Source organism: Phlebotomus argentipes, unplaced genomic scaffold (genome assembly GCF_947086385.1).
Source record: "Phlebotomus argentipes unplaced genomic scaffold, Phlebotomus argentipes genome assembly contig_15, whole genome shotgun sequence".
Classification (NCBI taxonomy): domain Eukaryota; kingdom Metazoa; phylum Arthropoda; class Insecta; order Diptera; family Psychodidae; genus Phlebotomus; species Phlebotomus argentipes.
In genome coordinates this window covers 3,195,792-3,216,214 of record NW_026776181.1, presented here as the reverse complement: position 1 = coordinate 3,216,214, position 20,423 = coordinate 3,195,792, and the positions used below count along the sequence as shown (strand labels likewise).

General features: G+C 41.9%; 1 protein-coding gene across 2 annotated transcripts; it reads right to left on the bottom strand.

Moving 5' to 3' along the window:
• Window positions 1–545: 545 nt before the first annotated feature.
• On the bottom strand, window positions 546–20,057 carry LOC132263170 (integrin alpha-PS2). 2 transcript variants are annotated; one of them, XM_059762794.1, is made up of 12 exons: window positions 19,613–20,057; window positions 16,426–16,553; window positions 12,661–12,758; window positions 8,689–8,818; window positions 7,111–7,172; window positions 6,824–6,872; window positions 5,962–6,036; window positions 3,277–4,316; window positions 2,993–3,216; window positions 2,507–2,917; window positions 721–2,434; window positions 546–660 (listed from the first exon to the last, which is right to left on the bottom strand). In XM_059762794.1, the coding sequence occupies exons 1-12, from the start codon at window positions 19,801–19,803 to the stop codon at window positions 565–567; spliced, it is 4,218 nt and encodes a 1,405-aa protein (XP_059618777.1). In that variant the 5' UTR covers window positions 19,804–20,057; the 3' UTR covers window positions 546–564. The 2 variants fall into 2 exon arrangements, with proteins under 2 accessions (XP_059618777.1, XP_059618778.1); XM_059762795.1 differs by lacking the exon at window positions 5,962–6,036.
• Window positions 20,058–20,423: the final 366 nt, after the last annotated feature.

Here is a 20,423-nt window from a genome sequence, read left to right as displayed (position 1 = left end):
ATTTACAGTGTGACTACCGCGGCGAATTCGCCGGTTTGAACTCAACCGTCGCCACCATGCTTCTTCCTCAAATGTCGAGAAACGAAAACACAGATTTTCTCACCTAAAATAAATCTATTATTCGTTTTATTATTGTACAGACTGCACAAAAAGCGATTTAAGTATAATAACCACTAAGTCACTTTTTAATGGCACTCAAAATATCATCCTAAATTTACAATAAATCTGCAGTGATTCACTTTTATACAATTTCTTTTCATTAGTAGTAACGCATTTTGGTTTTAATTTAATTAATTTGTTCATACAATTGGTAAAAATTAATAAATAGAGAATTAATTCACTACCACATAAAATTGCAATCTCATTTTTATCCACTCCTCCGTTGTCATCGTCTCGAAAATAAACCTTAATTAATATCAACAGTTAATTAGTAGAAACTTTTACAGTACATTCTTGTCGTAGAAATTAATTTGGGTTGCCAGGGCGGATGAAGTGGGGAAGAAAAATCAGGGATTAACTGGGGGAGATAGAGAGGGATTAGACTTGTTGCGTGCCTTAGAATCTCTACAAATGCTCATCGCCGTGATAGTTTCCATTTCTATTCAGTGGCTGTCGCTCCTGGGAGTGATCCTTGGGGCGGTTGCGATTGAAGAAGCCACACTGCAAGAGAACAATGATTATATTACAACGGAAGGATCACAAATTGAACAGTTTTCATACCTTGTACAGCAAGTAGATCAGAAGAAGCAGGATTATGGCTCCAGCGCAGGCGGACAACACCACAACCCAGAGAGGCACGACATCGGGCTTTATGATGGGCTCAGGAATGGCCGTTACTGGCACCTCGAAGGACTTGATGGGCTTCTCCTTTGGCTCCCCAATGAACGGTTGCTTGGTCACTCTAGCCACAGTCTTCGTGGACAAGTCAATGGGAGTGTTCAGAGTCAATTTGTCCAGCGTTCTGGCAACCAGACGCGTCCTTATGGCAATGTAGACGTTGTCATCCTTAACCAAATTGTAGGCGACACACCGGATAATAGCACACTTGGTCACATTGCAGTGCAACTCTTTATACAGCTCAGCGTCATCGTCTTCGACGGCTCTCTGGAAGCGTCTGTAGTGTTGGAAGCGATCGGGCACTCTGCCGTGATGTGATGGCCGATGTCCAGCCGGCTGACCGTTGTCCTCCACATCATCATACTCCTCCTCTTCCAAGGTGTAATCATCCTCCTCGCTCAGAGGATCGGGACTGCTGACGTGCCAGGCAGAGGAAGATTGCCTGCCCTGGTTGTATCCTGAGGCAGATGACGAAGCAGTGCGACTACTTCCACCGCTAGACTGTTGCTGGTAATTGTAAGTCCTGCCACGAGCTCCAGAATCATAAGAATTGGCAATGTGCGCTGCCTGACCACGTCGATTCAATTCATCATCGACATTGGAGCGCCCCAACTGACCCAGATCCACTGTCGCCGTGTGGAATTGACCATGTCCAGCGCTTTGGAGAGCCTTCTCGAGTGGCGAGGCGCCCGTAATGAGATCCGGTCTCGGCGCCTCACCATCTTGCTGGCTCATCATCCTTCGACGTCCTGTGCTGGCAGTGGAAGTCTCTGTTCTGGCACTCAGTCGAGAGATGTCCTGATTCACATGCTCCTCCGACGGAACGTCATCCAACTTGTACATCCCCGATCGGTAGACAGTCGGTGTGGGTCGAGAGTAGGGAGCTGGAGATGACGCCTGGTAGGCAGAGGCAACTCTGCGACTATCGCCACCGCCATAGTAAGAAGCATTGCTTCCTCCCGAAGAGTATCGCGAGCCTCCGCCCTGGGATGAACTCCAGGAGTGCTGGAAGTGGCCACTGCCAGTTCCCGTTCTCCCACTAGACCACACTCCAGCTGCAGCTTGCTGACTGTGACGATCCCTGTGCACCAGAGAAGCATCCCCAGTGGATTCCACATCCTCCTCAGCGTCCAGCCGCTTCTTCTCATCCTCGCTTAATCTCCTATTCCCGTAGGCGTGCGATCCCCTGGTTCCGCTCATCCTTCCGCCATGCTCCACCGTCACTTCGGACCGATGCCCTTGGCTGGAAGCCCTGTGATGCGTTGCCACGCGCTCCTGCACGCCGATCTGCCTCAAGATGCTCTTGGTGGCCAGCGTGCGATCCACCTCAATGCGCTTGTAGTTGATATAGTCACTGGGATCACAGTAGATGTTCCCATTCAGCTCTGGCGGCGACATCATGTACATGAGTGGCTTCCCATCCTGCGTTTCATAAGGCCACATGACGTAAATTTCCACTTCATCAGCAACAGATGGTCCAAGATTCTGAATATCGTACACATGAGCCACTTGAGGCCCCAAATCATTCTCAGACGTTGCATTCTCGAACTCCGTGTACTGCGAGATGTTGTAGTGAATCTCTTCCGGTTGGGATTTTCTGCAATTGGAGCGGAAAAAATCATGTATATATATTTTTAAACTCAAGATGTAGAGCAGAGGCCTCACTCACCCGCTAATCTTTAGCTCTGTCTCGAGCCAGATGCCCACATTCTTCCTGATGATGTTGTCGTAGTTGCTGCCCTCGCGCTCTGGATTCGTCGAGTTCACCTCAATGAAGAAGTCATAGCTGGGATCCATGTTGGCACTGTATGTGGGATTGAGAGCCACTTCGAACTTCACGGCCTTGCCGGACGGGAAGGGATTTCCCAGGTCACACTTCAGCAAATGCACCTCCTCAGTCGGCGCCGTGCACGTGATCGGCGTTGCTGGAGCATCGCCAATGGGCCTCAAGTTCTTGTACTTCACACTTGGCGGAATTGTCATGTAGAAGCTCGTCTCAAAGGCATCCTCACCACCGTTGGTCACCAACACTTCAAATGTCAGCAAATCTTTGGAGCCCAGCAAGAATTTATCCACAGTTCTGACACGATAGAGAAGGAGAAAATTGAGCAATCAGCGATGGTTATCAGAGACCTGCATATGCACTATATCTTACTTGATCTCCACTCGAATATCTGGAATGCATTCATTGTCTGGTCCACAATTCTTCTGAATATGAATAGAGTCACGCTGGATGAGTCCCAGATTGTGATCGAGAATCGGCTCGAGTGCAGCACGTCGACGCCGGGATTGGATTGACTGGAGAGGCGGAGGTGATTGTGTTCGCAAATTGTACTTCATCTCAACTTCCAGTGATGTTAATTTATCGCGAATGGTTTCCTGAAGAGTAAAACCATATAGATCAAATGTCAGGAAATTGATTTATACGCAAGATTTTACCGGAATGTACACTCGATCCTTCCTGCAGTCACTCCTCCCGCGCGAGAGTCTCATCGATGCATTCCTGATGTTCCTATTCTCCTCGTTCAGGAAGAACATCCTCGGCTGTCGCAACTTCTTCGAATCCAATATCCACGAGATTTCAATATCAATTGTCGGTGGCACATTTATCCCGTCATACCTCAGGCAGGAGTTGATCACAGCGCACGTGACCCTCTGCCTGCTGGACGTGGTGCAATTCTTCTCATCCAGCGAGATCAGCTTGTTGTCCGTCTCGAAGCCCACATTGGCGTGCAGCACCACAACGGGTCGAGACTTGAACACAATGGCCTTGCTAGCCTCATAAGCGCCAACCACGAGATCGGGGTACTGATTCCCATCCAGGTCCATGCCACCCGCCAGCGAGAAGCCGAAAGTGGTGAGATAGGGCGTCCCAATGACATCTTCAGCGTAGATAATCTGGGAAGCCTTCGGCAGGGGTCCTTTGCTCGAGCCATAGAATATGTGAACTGCTCCCTGACCTCGCGGGCCATCGTATGGCGCCCCTACGGCAAAGTCCCCATACCCATCGAGATTGATATCGCCGAGAGATGTTAGCGCCAGACCAAAACGACCCTTGGACGTCGTGCCGTCTCGCGTGTCGAGCTCCTGGAACTTCTTATTGTGGTACATGATATACACTCTGCCCGTCTCATACTTCCCCTCATTGTTGGGCTCCGTGTACATGGGCGCCCCAATGATCAGGTCCTCCAGCTTGTCTCCATCCACATCCACAGCGGCGAGAGAGTAGCCAAAGTACGCTCCAATTTGCTCTCCCGTGATGTTCTGCTGATTGGTGAGATTCCACGTGTAGATGAGCACTTTTCCCAGCAGTCCTCCACCTCGTGGCATTCCCACAGCCACTCCGGCCACACCATCTCCGCTGAAGTCTCCACTCACCGCCGAGTAGCCGAGATACGAATCATCCTCAGAAGCTGTACTCTCGCTCGTCTGATACACCTTCACGCCGGGATTTGAGATTCCCGTGGAGTAAATTTGTCCTGCACACACGGAAGAGAAAGCATTAGTCACTCTCGCCGCGTGGAAATGGCGAATGAAGCCGAATTGGCGAAAGAAAAGAGAGGAAGTAAACAGAAGTTAGTGGCTTTCACCTCCTGAGTTTTCTGCATTTTTGCAATAAATGCGTCCTTCTGTCGAGAATTTCTCAACAGAGCACTACAGAAAAAAAATGTTAAAGGCAAAGAAAAGTGAACCAGTATATCGGTTATTACACAATCATTACCTTCACCAAAAAGCCATTTACCCACAAAATTGCTGATGAGCCACAAATAAAACGTCTCTGTGTCTTTTACACCAACTCCCAAAATTGCATTGTGATAAGTTTTGCGCTTGGAATTTATGTTTCCTACACATTTTCTTATCACGAAGCAAATTTAAGCGGAATATTAAAATAGCACTATTATTCTCCTTATCAGCTATAATACATGTTTTAAAGGAAAAAGCCAAAAATACGCTCCAAATCTATCATTCTTGCTCACAGTGAGATTATTTTTATGTATACACAGGCTTTTGCCACGATTTTCTGCAAGATCGTCTAATAAAACACTGTTTTTGCATTCTCGCTTACCAATTCAAATGACTTTCGTGATATTTGTAATTCCTCATCGTGCTCTGGCGAGCCACCGAACTCTGAATTTAGTTATTGATATTGTGATTCTCGAAAAAATAAAGACCGGAAAGAATTTAATGCAATTTGTATTCCAGAGATGTGTTCTCTTTGTGGAAGAAATCAAAGACTTTCTTGTTCTTTTTGCATATATGTGTGTGAATAAATTCTGTACTTTTTACTTTATACTTCAGCGAGGAAAAAATTCAGGGGCAAAATACTTTTTGGCACGTTTGCAAGATTGCTTTTTTTGCACATCGCGCGGTGCTTGTTTAATATTTGCAGAATTACGGACACTTTAGATGGAAAACACAGGTAGAAATGCGACAAATATTTGTTTGATTGAAATCTTATATTTGCAGAAGCTCATTCGCGACACTGAGAGGATTTTCTTCTCGGTGACGGAATCAAAATGATCACTCAAAGAGTGTAGATTTGGAGCACATTTTCACAAAAATCTTCTTATCTCACATAAGATAATAATGAGGAATGACATTGGCCATATTACTAATGAGGCATCGTGACAAATGGGTTGGAGAATTTGTGAAACTGCACTGATAAGAGACTGAAACAAATGGATATCTCAGTATGAGGTTTTATCTTTCCATCGACGACAAGCCTTCAACTTTTACGCCACTTTTGCATCTCTAATGATGAGTGAAATGTTTTTGGTCAGGGGTTAAAAACTGCAAGAAGCCAATTGATGAGCACTTTTTAAAACACAAATCTTTCTCAGACTGCGACAAATGGGTAAGACACAAAATAGTAATAACAGAAAATGAACGACAAAATGAGTGATAACCAAAATCCAAAATAAAATGTGATGTCATTGTAGTTAACGGTAAAATGAATATCGGTTGTTGTTTTTATTTTAGATAAAAGAAGCTCAATTAACACCGGCGAATCAGCGGCTTTTCACGTGTTATTTTGTACAATTTTGATGTTTTAGAAAAAAAATATGGATTAAGAGATTATGGTAATAAGAGGCTGTATTTTGCAGTGCTTGAATGATTGATTACCTCCTTCGCCGTACTGTCCGTATCTTGGTGGCTTATATGGGTATTCAATTCCAGCGCGCATTGAATACAATTGTCCTACATTCCGCGAGACAGATCAATTGAGAGAGAGAGCCATTTTCATGAAAATGTTATGTCAATTGGGAATTAAATTTCAGAAGAGGAGAGATGTAATTCAATAAATGTAATTAAATATGATATTGTTGAATGGGTGAGGGAAATATAGACCAATGTGGGTTTTTATTGTTGTTGTTTTGTCGTGTATATTTTCAAAACATTATTATTGATGGATAGTTTTTTTTTTTGAAGGAGAATGTTTTCCGTATATATTTTTCAATGAGCAGAGTTTTTTGTCCATTGACATGTGGCGCAATAATGAGGAGTATCATGTGTAAAACGTAGACAAGGGTTGGATGATTGAGCAGCATTCAGTATGGATTTTTTGTTTGTTTGATTGGTCATTCATTGATGAAGGGCAGGAGCAGGCGCAGGCACGAGGATCACACAAAAATATACAATAAGGTATTAATTTGTGGTTCTCCGCACAGGAAGAGTGAAGAAAAAATCCTTATTAATTACATTATATGTGGAAAAAAACCTTTTTCAAATACTACAACTCATTGCGAAGAAAAAACTCATCAAAAAGAAAACAGATGATATCAAATTAAGTATTCCTATCAAACTCTACAGAAAGAAAGATAAATTTGATGTGCTATTTAATAAATTATTTATGACATATTTAGAAAAAAAAACAGTCATTTAAATGTATTACCTCCTGAGATAAAGGATAATTTCTCTTCAACTATCATATTGCAAAATGCAAATGCATGTGTAATATAAGGAATATTGCTCTATTGTCTCTTACCTTGCCAATACCAGCTGCCAGGAGCACCAATAAAGACTCGTTCACCATTCTGATCATGCATAGACGTTTTTCCGCGATCATGCGTCGTTCGAAGAACAAAAGCGGATGAAGATGAAAAAGAAAAGGGCAAGAAAAAATGTATTAGTATAAATATCCTAACAATTGAAGACAATATGACTTGATCATTGGCCAGAGTCGAGGCAGTTTAACAAAACACGCCTGCGTTTTAGTGAAACTACCTTGCAATCGCACCGGCATTTTATTAGTCTCATTGATGACTTTCATACCTTCGATATTGCTGCACTGAAGCCCGCTTGACAAGATCCTTGACGATGATAGCCCCAGTACACTGGAGGAAGACATTAAAATATCACACAATATTGCGGCTCAAGTGATTCTCAATTCGTCTTATGAATCCGTTAACGAGCTATTGAAAAATTAATGCAGTGTTGAAGGAGAGAAAGAAGAGAGACCCACCAACGCATATTGGGAAACCATGTGAGAGGAATACTCATTAGATTCATTCTCTTCCCATTCTTCAATTTCTTTGTGCCTCAGATTTACCACCCTGACCTCTCAATCACATCCACACAACCCTCGAGGTCCGGCTTGAATTACACATAGGATGAATGAAGAGGTGGAGAATATTTTAGGACAAGAGAGTGTCACATCAAGCGTGCAGGATTATCTACCCTCTGTTGACTTCTTAAGAAGCCAAACACCAAGAGAACTTTGTTCTTTCAATTTCCGACACTGATCTCGTCTCACACACCATCACAAAATATTCCTCCTTTTTCTCCTCCGCCTCCGGAAGCCATAAAATGCAGCGAAGGGAATGAGAGAGACAAAATTTTGCCTCTGATTTACATGTATCAAGTCAGTCGGGAGATTCTCGAGCGTAAAGACTTGCTCTGGGTTTCTTTCTTTGTATCCTTTACTTGATGATAAAAGGTCCCAAGAACTCTTGCAGTGACCTCATATTTTTCATTCCATCTCCACAAATATCCAGATGATCATTCTGACTAACCCAAGATATTGTCTCTGACTGACACTATCAACAGCATCTGATCGCTTACAGAATTAGAAAATGCCTTTAGAGATATCACTAATTAGAGGAGGTTAATCTTGAGACCTATTGTCGACTTGTTTAAGAGCGTTGAAGGGAAGATAATGGCCTTTGAGAGTCTGTTGAAGTAATCATCCAAGCAATTTCTATCTCTTCTGGGTGATTTAAAATGAAATTCCCAAGCATTTCCTGACAACAAGGCCACAATAGCGCGGAAATTAAGACCTTCCAATCACCAGTAATGTTCAATTAGTTATGCCACACCGCCAATTTACCCATTAAATGTACACCTTATAAAGCCACCGAGGAATATTTGATAACACGAAACGAATTAACTGCAAAAGGAGACGCAATGTGGAGAGCGCTAGTCTGTGTTTGTTGGTTTTCCTCTCCTCCCACTTCTCAAGCATACAATATTATCGTGAAAAGAACTCTTATAGCCCTAATAAATCCCTCTTCACCATGGTATGACACTAAATTATCAAAGTTATGGGATTCATTGGCCACACTCTCGTATCTTCCCATATACAAAATACCCCATTCATGAAATTATTGCATTTCATTTTCATCCCATTTCCGCAGTGACTTGACCTTTACGCGCGAACCGAGCACTCCAGCAAGGCGGCAAGGAGGGAAGATTGTATTGGTCCAATTCGATAAATCGATATTATCAGCAGGGTGGAGAGAATATGTGTGTTTTACTCTTTAGTGATCATTCGTGGTATAATACGCGGAGAGGATGTGGAATAAGTGTGAAATTAGAGAAACATGTAGAATGGAAATAAACACTTCAACTCACTTGTTCGACACGGTGAATACTCTGTAAACTCAGCCAGATTGCTCTTTGCCAAATAGCATGTTCCAACGGGCTCCACTCTTTCAACTTTGCGCGGTGACATCGTGTGAAAGACATATCTTGGAGCACATGCCTGAAAAGATGCAACACCAAGGAAAATTACTCAGATGGCATTTAAATTAAAAAGGTCATGACATAAAATTGTGAGACCGCGCAGATATTGCACTTATCGCGATGAAGTGTGGCAAAATTGTTCAACATTGGTGTGATACAGAATTCAAAACACTCCATCTTCTCATTTTTCCTCCTCCCCACTGTCTCCCCAACATCCTCCTTCAGCCACTCTCAGCCTCTTTTTGCAACCTCTCCGCGCGACCATCATCTTCTTATATGATTGCACATGGCAAAACGCTATTCGCAATGTCTCTCTTTTTCTCTATCTCTATGTGGCATGTAATGCACGAACTTGAGATTCAATTTTTAAAACGGTACACCAACTTTAACTGATGTCTCCATTATCGGAAACTAGTACCTGCTCAGTGCATTTATGATGCGCTGCGGCTGTAACATTGGCGCAAGAGATGACAATATTCCAGATTGCATTTATTTCGAGAGGTTTCTTTATCTCTTTCTCGCTCTCTTTCGCTTCGATAAACTAATTCTCACCTCATTAAAATCCCTCATAAAATTCTTCGGCGATTCTCACACACACGCACATGCTCTTCTTCACCGTCACCCCATCGTAATCATTGTCTTTCAATCAGACAGGATTTCGTGGTGATGTTTTGTGGCCAAACTATCATCCACGTTCATGGACAAACACACCATAAAGTGGAGGTGAAAGGAAAATTAGCCAATAAATGAATTAACTTTCCACCCATCATCAAGATCCTCTTAGCACCCAGTGGACAAGGCGCACATTACCGAAGACCTGAAAAAGCATCCACAAAACAGCTGAAATAACTCATGTGTAGGTCAACAACAAACGTCGAGGTTGCGCTTTTATCATATTCTGCCCAGATAAGAACATTTTGCGTGTGAACCTCTCCTAAATTATTCCCTAATCTTCCTGTCTTCCTCACACGCAGACTAAATAATAAATCAGAATACGGAAAGCCTGCTGTGCACTGCAAATTCCTACAAAACCACCTCTCAATACCAAGTCGTGTGGCAATCTCAGCCGGGCTGAGATGTTGATCAAGAGCGGGAATGGACAAAAAATGCCTGCCAATCAAGCAATCAAGCAAAAATCAACACGCAAATTGATTATATTTAATTTTGCGTGTATGCTTGACACGCACGAAAGAATATTTCACACACAATTCGTCCTTATCACTGTCCTAAAGGGGATGACCTACATTAAATACTTTATTGTGTGCCAAGGAGGGTCTAATTTTCTTCACCTTGGTCCCTTCAAACCAACATATTTTATGTCTTTTCTCCACCTTTCTGACTCTCCCTTTCGGTCTGCTTTTTGCTGTCTCTTCGCTCAGCGACTCTACGCTTGGCAATTTGGCAATATTTGCTAAAGCTGCCGAATTAAAAAGGTAAATTTTCACACACAAGAAGTGAGATTGAGACAAATTTTCCCACCTTCGAAGGCGTAAATGTGTTAAAACGGCAATAAAAGAAAATCACCTCGTCCATTAGCTATCGATTTTATTCCCAAGAAGTGAAATTTAGGCCACATGGCAATCATCGCTGGGTGGGAAGCGAGGAGATAGTCGCTCCGCTGAAGAGATTTCCAATTGGAAGAGCACCTCAATCGATTCACAGTCCAAAGGTGTGGTCTCCTCTGTCCACCACATTACGCTTTAGTTGCTCATTTCGTTTTTTTCCTCTCCTACGCTCTATATTGCTCCGCAAATTTGATTTTATTGCGCTCTATTTATAATATTTTACGCCTCCCTCGCGCTTCACCATCCCTCGACAGACACAATCATCGACAGTATTTCATTCACTGCCCAAGAACAATGAGCGGCGCGCGTACGAGGAAAAAGAGCAATAGAGGAAGGACAGACAAATGATATTTCCTTTTCTCTAAACCATCACACCACGAGATTACACGTGAGAGCGTCAGCAAAGCTAAACACAGGAATGGGAAAAAAACTGCTTTTATCAATTGTGTCTCTGCTCACAAGTTGCGATGAGACACAACAAAAATAAATAACTTAATGCACTTGGTCGGCAAGAAGTGTCTCTCGCGCGAAAGAAGGAAGAAAACATGGTTTGGTAGTGAGGAAAGGAAAAAAAAAACAGCACAAGAGAAAGATATTGAATTTAAGAGGCCAACAGAACGAAGAAACTAACATGCGAGAAGTTAAAAACAGAGTTCTCTTCTCTTATGCTCAGCCAACAGTTCCTTTCAAGCATTCCAATGCAAATTTTACGAGTCATATTAAGATAATACAAACCGAAAAACGACATACTACCACTTTAAAGGGCACGCTGCTATGGGAGGCTTTGGTCTTTCGGGGGGACCGCCAATGGGACCCCCACACACACCGCGTGTGTGCGGAGGAAGCGCGGAAAGAGGTTGGCAAGAGTTGCAAGGATCGCATCTCTCTTATCTCCTCTTCTCTCTTTCCACCTTCTTTTTGCTGGTGGCTGCTAAACTTTATTGCCACCACCATTGATTCTGCTGCAACAGGCATTTAATACAAATTCAAACACATTATAAGAGATGTTGCAAATTCCTCTCCTCATTCCCACTGGCTTCGGATGAAAACCAAATTGTCTTGTCGATATTTATACTAAACGCATTATTCACTAACCATTTATAGAGTGTTGAAAGGGTGAAAGGCAGTGGCGAGATAAGCAAAATTATCCTCAGGCCAGGTGGGATCTTGTTGAGGACCTAATAGGTCTCTCATGTTGCAGACGGACAAGGATGTTTGCTTATGGAAGTTCTCCATTAGGAGATAAAAAGTCGCTTGTTCAAGAAATTATATCAGAAAAGTCTCCATGCAGATCCAAATCGCACTGTAGCTCATAAATTATTTCATGAAGTCATGAACACATTCTAAATATAATCACTTTACGTCAGTAAAGGAAAATGAGGAAAATACACCAATAAAATTTCAATTCAGAGTCTCTAAGTTTGTAGTGCAAATAAATCGTTATACACTTCTTGAACGCCCTTAAAAAGGCCACCCGCGTTACATATTATCTATCGAGAATTCTCTCGTTGAAAATTGCATTAATAAATCATCAACAAAATGAGGAAGACAATGTAAAGAGCCATTGGTCTGGACAGTTTTCTTTCCAAGTATGATTTACCTTCACTCCCATATTTCAATTGATACGCTCTTCCATTAAATCACTCAGTTCTGTTCACATTGTTCGAGAATATTGTGGTTTTTCGACAGATTTGTGGTCAGCGAATATCCACATCTTCTTGCCCCGCCATCAGCCCCTTGCATCTCTAATAAAGCCATGAAAGTACAGTCGGAAGACGCCAGAACGACCGCGCATTCAAATAAAGTCGCGGCTCGAATACAAGAAGCTGGGATACTAAGAGATTCGTGATATGGAGGAGGCACTTCTTCTTCAGCATTCTCCTCCTCAGCTTGTAATCGCGTTTTACACATATTTGTCTCGCACACAATTATTCAATTAAAAAACATGAACATTTTTCTTCTTAAATGCAACTCCTGCGCCTCCCTTCATCTGGGCCGTCAATAAAAATATCTTTAGTCTTGGTTCCCCTTTCACTTGCTCGCAGAGCCACGAAAGAGTGGTTGAGGCATTTTGTACGGTTATTGTGGTGGCATGTGATCTCTTCAACTCTTGACATTGCATGCCATTAATTAATAATACACACTGGGTAGATAGATGAGATATTTAGACAGAAAACCAGCATGAAGTCACACAGTTTTTTTTGCGCTACCACTTCATTGTCGGATTTTTTTGTCAGCCACGATGTTGTATGTTTGTCTCTTGGAGTGAGGAGAATTTGTTAGGAGACAGACTTACCACAACGGGTCCATCGGATCCTGAGCTGGAAACGGTTGCTCCAAACCATTGAAAAGATTTTGTATCCACTCGATCATTTTGTTCGTTCCTCTGAGGCCCTGATATTCGGATGGTTGAGCAGTGAATGGGAGAAAAAAGAATGAGTTAGTCTCAAAATAAATAATTAGTACAATTTATCATGTATAATCAAATATAAGAGAGACACAATGCGACCAACAGTTTTGTGAAACACATCAATTGAAATGGTAGAGACGAGCGAGAATAGAATAATACAGAAAGAGAAGATGATAGAGATTTTCATGAGGTGGATAAAGCGCGAGTTTTGAATACGTGAGGCGTGGAGATCACACATATTTCTAATATGATTGATTTTTTATTTATATTCCACCAAAAGCACGATGAAGACTCCTTTGGGAGATGCTCATCTACGAGTATTGTGCTGAATGTTCACCTTTGATTCATTGACAACAACATCAACGCACACAACAAATAACGTGAATGAATGAAATCACATTTTATGAATGATTGTTGTGATAATTTGGTGCACTATTGCTCGATCAAGGGGTTAGTCATACTCATTCGATAAGCCACATTGCTGCTCATTCCTTTGCTGCATGACTACGCTCTGACTAACCCCTTGGCTGGAAGAATTTATGATCTTTTTTTTCTAGCATGGATGATCTATTGAATGCCTGACATCAATTGCTCTTTGATGGGAGAGAAATGCTTTGATGATCAACTAAATGGCACACAAGAACCCACCTTTAAGTGTTAAAAAACACTTGTTCAGACCTATGCACAATACACATATATCATCATTTAATTGGAGAAATTATTAATCATCATAAATAGCCAACGAATGGTATTACATTAGTCCCCAAATACATTAACCTATTGCAATACAATATTTCTCCTCGTCGAAGCATAATTTATTGCAAGCATGTGCCTCCAATACAAGTAATGGTTTTCGAGGAGGCAATAAAAGAATCATTTCTCTTTGACTGAAAATTTTTCCCATAGCGGATAAATTATAGTGGAAAACATAAAATTTATATTCCCCGTCTTTTCTATATTTGATTTTTCCCCTCCTGTCGTGTCCTCAAGATCGCACGAATGCATATGAGATTGAGAAATAAATAAAGAATCGCGGGAGAGAAGGAAAGATAGGCATGAGAAGAAGTCCGAGTGGAAAAAAAGTCTTTTGCCCATATCATTGTGAATCCCATTGAGATGGATATTTAAATGCATTTTACTTTAAAAGGAGCGTATAAAACGGGATTATGAATTTATACAATAAGTAATTTTATATTGCAAAAGTGTCTCCTTTCTCTCGCCCTTCTGCGCGCACCTTCTCTCCCTCTCTCTCTCTCTCTCTCTCACATATTGCTCAAAGCCACACAACCAACAAGAATAACATCTCACCAAATGGCAAATAATAACAATAAAAGAAGGTAGAATCTTTCAATTCTATTCTAAATTTCCCCTGTCTCGCGTGTTTGTTTCTCTTTGCGATTCGCTTATACGCCAATCTTTTTGTCGTTTTGCCTCCCGACAGACACTATCGAATACTTTGTCGCTCTCTTGTCGTGTGTTTATTCCTTATGCCACAAGGGAGAATTTGCGCGACTTGCGGCAAGAAAATACACACAAAACACCACCTCTCCCTCTCTCAGCCATGGAAATATTGTCGTGGGGAGGGAAAAAAGAACAAGTTATGCTAATATAATTTGGACAGTACATTGATTTGTTGAATAAGGTGTATCACAGCATTTTCTTATCCCTTCGCCGCGTCTCCTGTTATTATTCACATCACACAGCACAATGGCAATACAATAATCTTCAATTTTCATGCTACGATAACCGCCATACAGATAATATTTCAGGCCAATGATCAATTCATCTCCCTCGCCCGGAGAGATTATATTCAACTGAAGCACGAGCGTCGAGGATTCTCTCTCATTTACAAGCAATTTTGGCCATTCGGCGAATTGTTCTGCGAAATGTTTCTGAATAGCATTTAATGTGTTTCTCCATTCAATAAAAATCTTGTGCTCTTGTTTTCTGCTTCATATCTGTTCATTTTTTTTCTTGTACATTAATATCGACAGACTGTTTGATAAACTCACGGAAGTTTTCACAAGATTCCTCAGCTATTTTTTCCTTACTTACAGCAAATATAAAAGTCGTCCCACTCTTGAGAGTAACGCGCATTCTCAGCTTGTGAAACTCAATGTGAGTTATTTGTTTTAAATTTCTGCCTCTCTTAGCATTTTCCCTCCTTTGACTGACCATGTCACATTGGAAATCTTGTACAGCACTCACATTTTACATCGTTTGTCAACTCAAGAGTCAAGTGAGATGGACAAAAAATGCATATTGTTATCTTGTGGCAATAAAAGATGTAAAACAGAAGTTTAAACAACGTCACACGTAATCCAAATTGCCTCTCGGGGATAAATTCCAAATAATAATAAGCCTCTGCTAATAAGTGTTTCAATTAACATCAAATAATGTCTCTCGAGAGTTGACGTTTTTCTCCTTATGCTCTTGATTAAAGATTCTTATGTAATTTTGCACTTACGACTTCATTGTGACTGTGTTGCTTGTGAAGTGAATTAATATTCTTTCCAGAGCCGATATATATGTATGTTTGTGGCCTTCTCGAGATTATTCTAAGGCGGCATTTTCGTCGGCCCACAAATTAAAATGTTGATTTTAACGGTATGAAAGCCATGTTGGAAATACATATTAATTTATACAAATTGTGAGGTTTTCGGAAAGCATGTGTTTCAAACCACGTATCGTGGTGTTGAATTGCAAAAGAGAACCAATGAGTGAGATAAAAGTGAAAAAGCAACAAGCTGAATCTCTTGGGTTTGTAAAATACCCCAAAGGCTCTCACTCTTACGTGGATACATAGTGTATCGATAAAAAAAACATCCACTTGAGTACATTTCCACCAAGATTGCATCCGCGGCCGAAGAGTGTTGTTGCTTCATCGTCGGCACGGCAAACATTAATAAATCACATTGTTGTAGTTTTTAAAGTCATTCTTCATTTAGCATCCTATCAAAAGTTATTAATATGATGACTTTTCTTCATTTTCTGCCGTGGGTAAATATCTCACTGCAGCCAAAAGAGTACGAAATAGAAGTGAATAAGAGAATTGAGGAATGAAATCATGTGAGTAAACACCAGAGAGGTATATAATATTTGCATACACACATTAATTCTTGCCTTTTTCCTCTCATACATCACCACAAAATCTACAGTGGGTGGCACAAGTCTCAAATCGACGGCTTTTATGATGCCATTTTCTCAGCATGTTGATTGGAAGAGGCATAAATTTGACAGAGAGAAACACGATTTTGAAATTGCATCTTCAATATTAATATTTCCACTGGGAAAATTGAAAGATCGTAATGAAATCATGCGTGTGTGCAGTTTTCGCACTCAACTGTATCTAGCTTTACCTGTTGTATTTCCTCTCTTTAAGTGTCTATGTTTAAATTTGGTTAATAATATTGCCACGCTGTGTGACATGAATTTCTGTTCAACTAAATAAATTACGGAGACTCTAAAGGCAAAGAGACAGAGAGAGAAAAAATTCAATTCACCATAACTCTTATAGTAATCTTGTAGGTGGCTATTTTAATGGGTTTTCTGCTTTATGAATGGGTGTCGTTCTTCTCATCAATAAACCACAGCCGAGAGAGAGACAGAAGAAAACAGAGAGAAAATGTATGAGCAATAATAGAAAATTACCATTTCGGTCGAAGGGAATTATTTGGCAGTGACTATCTGAGGCGAGATCACATTTGTAGACTGCTCCACCTTTGATAACTTCTGGCTGAATGGCGGAAGTGTCCGCCTGTGGGGCTCCCACAATTATCCTGCAAGAGAGACAAGAACACCAGCATTAGTGTTAGAAAACAGTCATGTTGCCATTTGAGGGACGCTCAATTGATCTGAGCGGAAATCAATCACATATCGACATTCCTCCCGCGGGAATCTTCAATTTCTTTAGCAAATGGCACAATATTTTCGTCATAATTCCTCCATATGTCCATCGATTGCCGTGCCAAGAGTGAGAGAGAGACACATGTGATTTTTTAAAGGCCACTCTCATGTAAATTTTCATCTGTTTTACATTATATACTCGCGGGACAGCAATGCGCTCAGTATCTTGGTCACAAAGCACACTCCCGTCGTCCACCTCCTCAACATCATGCCAGTGATTCAAGACCGAATATTGAAATGGACAAAAATTGTCTTAAAGATCGTTTTCGCTGATGTTTCTCTCATCATCAGCCTTTTTGGTTGTGTGATCTTGTCAGATGTGTGTGCACAATCGTTTACAAGATATATTTCCCCACTTTTTCTCTCGCTCACACAATATGCCATCAATAGTTTGGGAGCTGTACATAATCCATTGGAAAGATCTCTGTGTTTCTCTCGCAGTGACTCTCTCACTTTTCTGACAGAGTATTCTCTTCCAATTGAGAATATAAGGCACAACTCCTCATATCGGCGCTGTTTTTCTCAGATTCTTACATTGATCACCACAGCTTCTGTTGCCTTTTCCATCCAACACCACACAACATTGCTGGGCGGCCTACGTAGGAAATTGTTGAGGGGTTTGTCACCAAACAAACATGGTGCATTTGTTCAAATAATATTTGATTCACTGATTCCACAAGAAGCTCAAATTACACATCGCAATGATGAGACAAGCCATGTCTTTTGTCAAGCATTCCCATTTACCCATTCAATCAATTGCATGATCTTCCGATTTCCACGTTTCTGTGTGTTATCTTAAAGACAAACAGTGGCTTATTAAATGCCGAATTATACCAAAAAATAACCCTCCCCTAAATGCTGAAGTATTGCAGAAATCGGAAGTAATAACAGTGTTTATCTGTTAAATGCAGGGCAAGAGACCTTCATTACAACCTCTCCTCTCTGGGAAGACTTAATTTCTTCGTGATTCACGTGAAACCAACCTGTCATCAATAAGTTCTCCTTGCGACCTCCCTGAATACACATATATTTCAATTGATTATTCGAGCCCCTTAATATTTATATTTATTAACTACATGGCCACAAATCCTAATTTAATAAGCCACATTGTTAAAATATTGACGCAGCTGTATTTTGTAACATTTGACTAATTTTTCATGGTAATTTAAAGCCCCAATAAACCGATCTCTCGCCATGAAACACGATCATGCGGCATAACAACATATTCCGTGGACAAAAAGTGTTCAGATGCACTGCCCTCGAGTGATTCTGGAATGGGGAAGAGAGGCTCATCACCACTGTCACACATTGTGCTTCTCCCACATTTGCTTCCCATGATCAAGTGTGAGATCAAATGTGATCGTCAAATATCTTAGTGTTCAAATATCATTAGTATCTTATTTAAGCCCTATTTACTATTGTATTTGTTGTTCTCCTTAGCTGCATCTTCTCTGTCATGCGGTCTCCACGATCGCACGAGCACGGCATGGGCAATTTATTATTACACAAGCCTATGCGGCGCTGTGTGGATATATTGAAAACGGAGTGAGAATTGATGGGGATCCCGCTCCGAAGATCGCCTTTCCAGTCAAATCCAGGGGCACCGCCGGAGACAGTAGTCGCTACAGTCAAGTATTTCTCACTCTATCTGTATCGTTTCCAGTGAAGCGAAGATACGATAGAGGAGAAATGCAACAACCGAGGGAGATGCTCTGCAGAGTGTTCAATTGATCGCCTGTTCGCCATTAGATATATGCCGCACAGTCGGTAAATTACAATATTGCTTCATTGGCAGATCACCCCTGGCGAGTTGTGCTGCATCAATAAAAAGAAACCCATCCAACTGGTTCATCATTTTCGATTAGCGCGCGTCACAAATATAATCAATGGAATCGCGCAACGGACAATTGGGATGAATTGAATTATACGTCCGCGAAGAGCGAGATCACTTGAAATATATGTAACAACGGAAAGGAGATTCCCCGGAGCAGAATTACAAATCACTTTATATCAATTTGTACGATTAACAGGCAGCATTTTGCACAAGATCCAATGCGATAAATTGCAACTCTCCCTTTCCTCGAGTGCGTAGGCACTCTTTCAGTGTGCGCCAGCGCGCGCTTTTTGAGTAACGCAACTGCTGTTTCATCAGGCATTTTGCCAAGTTAAATTAACAATCTAAAATTAACTTATTGTGAATCAGATCATGATCTTGTGCGCCTGCTCAAGTTACTCCGAATCACTGTCACACGACGACGATGTGTCCCTCTGGAGAGAACATTCGCCCCCTTGATGGGCTCTTCTTTTCCACCTCACTTGATCAAATTGATGAGGAAGAGACAATGATGATTGTTACGGAGGAGACGACAAAGTGCAGAAGCAGAAATTCCACGCGAGATTGCTACAAATTGCCCATCTATTTGTCTCTTGGGAGTCCTCCGTCTCCATCCTCACCATCCAGAGAGTCTCTCGCGAGTGGCTCACGCCTCTAATCTTTTAGTATATTTTTGTATTTGGAAGATTGCACTTAATCTGGAGTTGTGTTAAAAAATAAACCTTTTCTCCCTAGCTTTTCTCGTCTCATCTGCACGGGCGCGCTCTCACTCTGTCTCGTGTCTTCGACATCAGAGATTTCTTCCACGATTTCCAACGTGTTGTATGTTATTCTCTCATCCCAAGAGTCGTATTCTAAATATTAGTTCCCCACCATCTATTTTTGGAGCATCCGCAACTAAATAAATACCTTATTTACTCATCCATACATCACCACATTTATGTACGTGAGCATAAAATTCACAGAAGTTGAGGAAAAAGACATCTTTTACGCACATATGTGCACCACATTGCACATTTCGCCTTAAGTGAAAGGACCCTCATCACTGAGTAAAGGAGGCGAAATCGCCTTGTGCAACTTGCCAGAGACAGTAATTACCATTTCCGCTGGGACTCCTGATGCAGGGCCACACTGAATCCGAACATGGCATCGTGGTGTCCCTCGTACTTCACATAATTCACTGTATCCACATTGAAGGCCTGGGCAGTGTCCAGGAGTGTGATATGGAGGATGAGGTAGGCGCCACACCATGTCAGGAGATTCACGGATCTCCACCACAGTCTCGTCATCTTTCAACGTGATGTAATGCTGACCAATTTGCACAACTTTTCCACAGCACTGGCTGATCCAATCTCGTGCGCCACACACACACTTCCTCTTCAGGCACACTCTTCAGATGGCCATCCCGTGCCACTTGGAAGTCGAAGGCACACACGGCAAGGCACTCCTCGGACGCACGGACTCACTGATCCCTGGACGGCCGTTGAATTTCTGGGCACCCACACAGTCCTCTCAGAGCGGAGTGTCTTCACACGGCCGAGTCATGAGCACAACTGAGCTTTCCTCACGGCTCGCACTGTCGTTGCCAACGGTCGCTCGCGCGCTGTGCCTGTGTGTCTTATTGGAAGTGGCTGAGAGCGCCAAACAGCAAGATTCCGGACGGCGCGCTGAGAGCAATTGGCACTGGGACACCCTGTGCCGGCACGCGTGGAACTAGAGCACAATGCAGCCTCTCTCTGGCGTCTCTCTCTCCGCGTTTCATGCATTGCTTCTCTCTCCAGGCACTTCTGAGACGCAGTGGGAAAGCGAATGAATTTTTCTGAGATTAAATATTAAATTTTAGAAAATAATAATTTCGTTAAAATGATGGCAGTGATTTTGGACGAATTAAAATATCAACTCTTAAAAT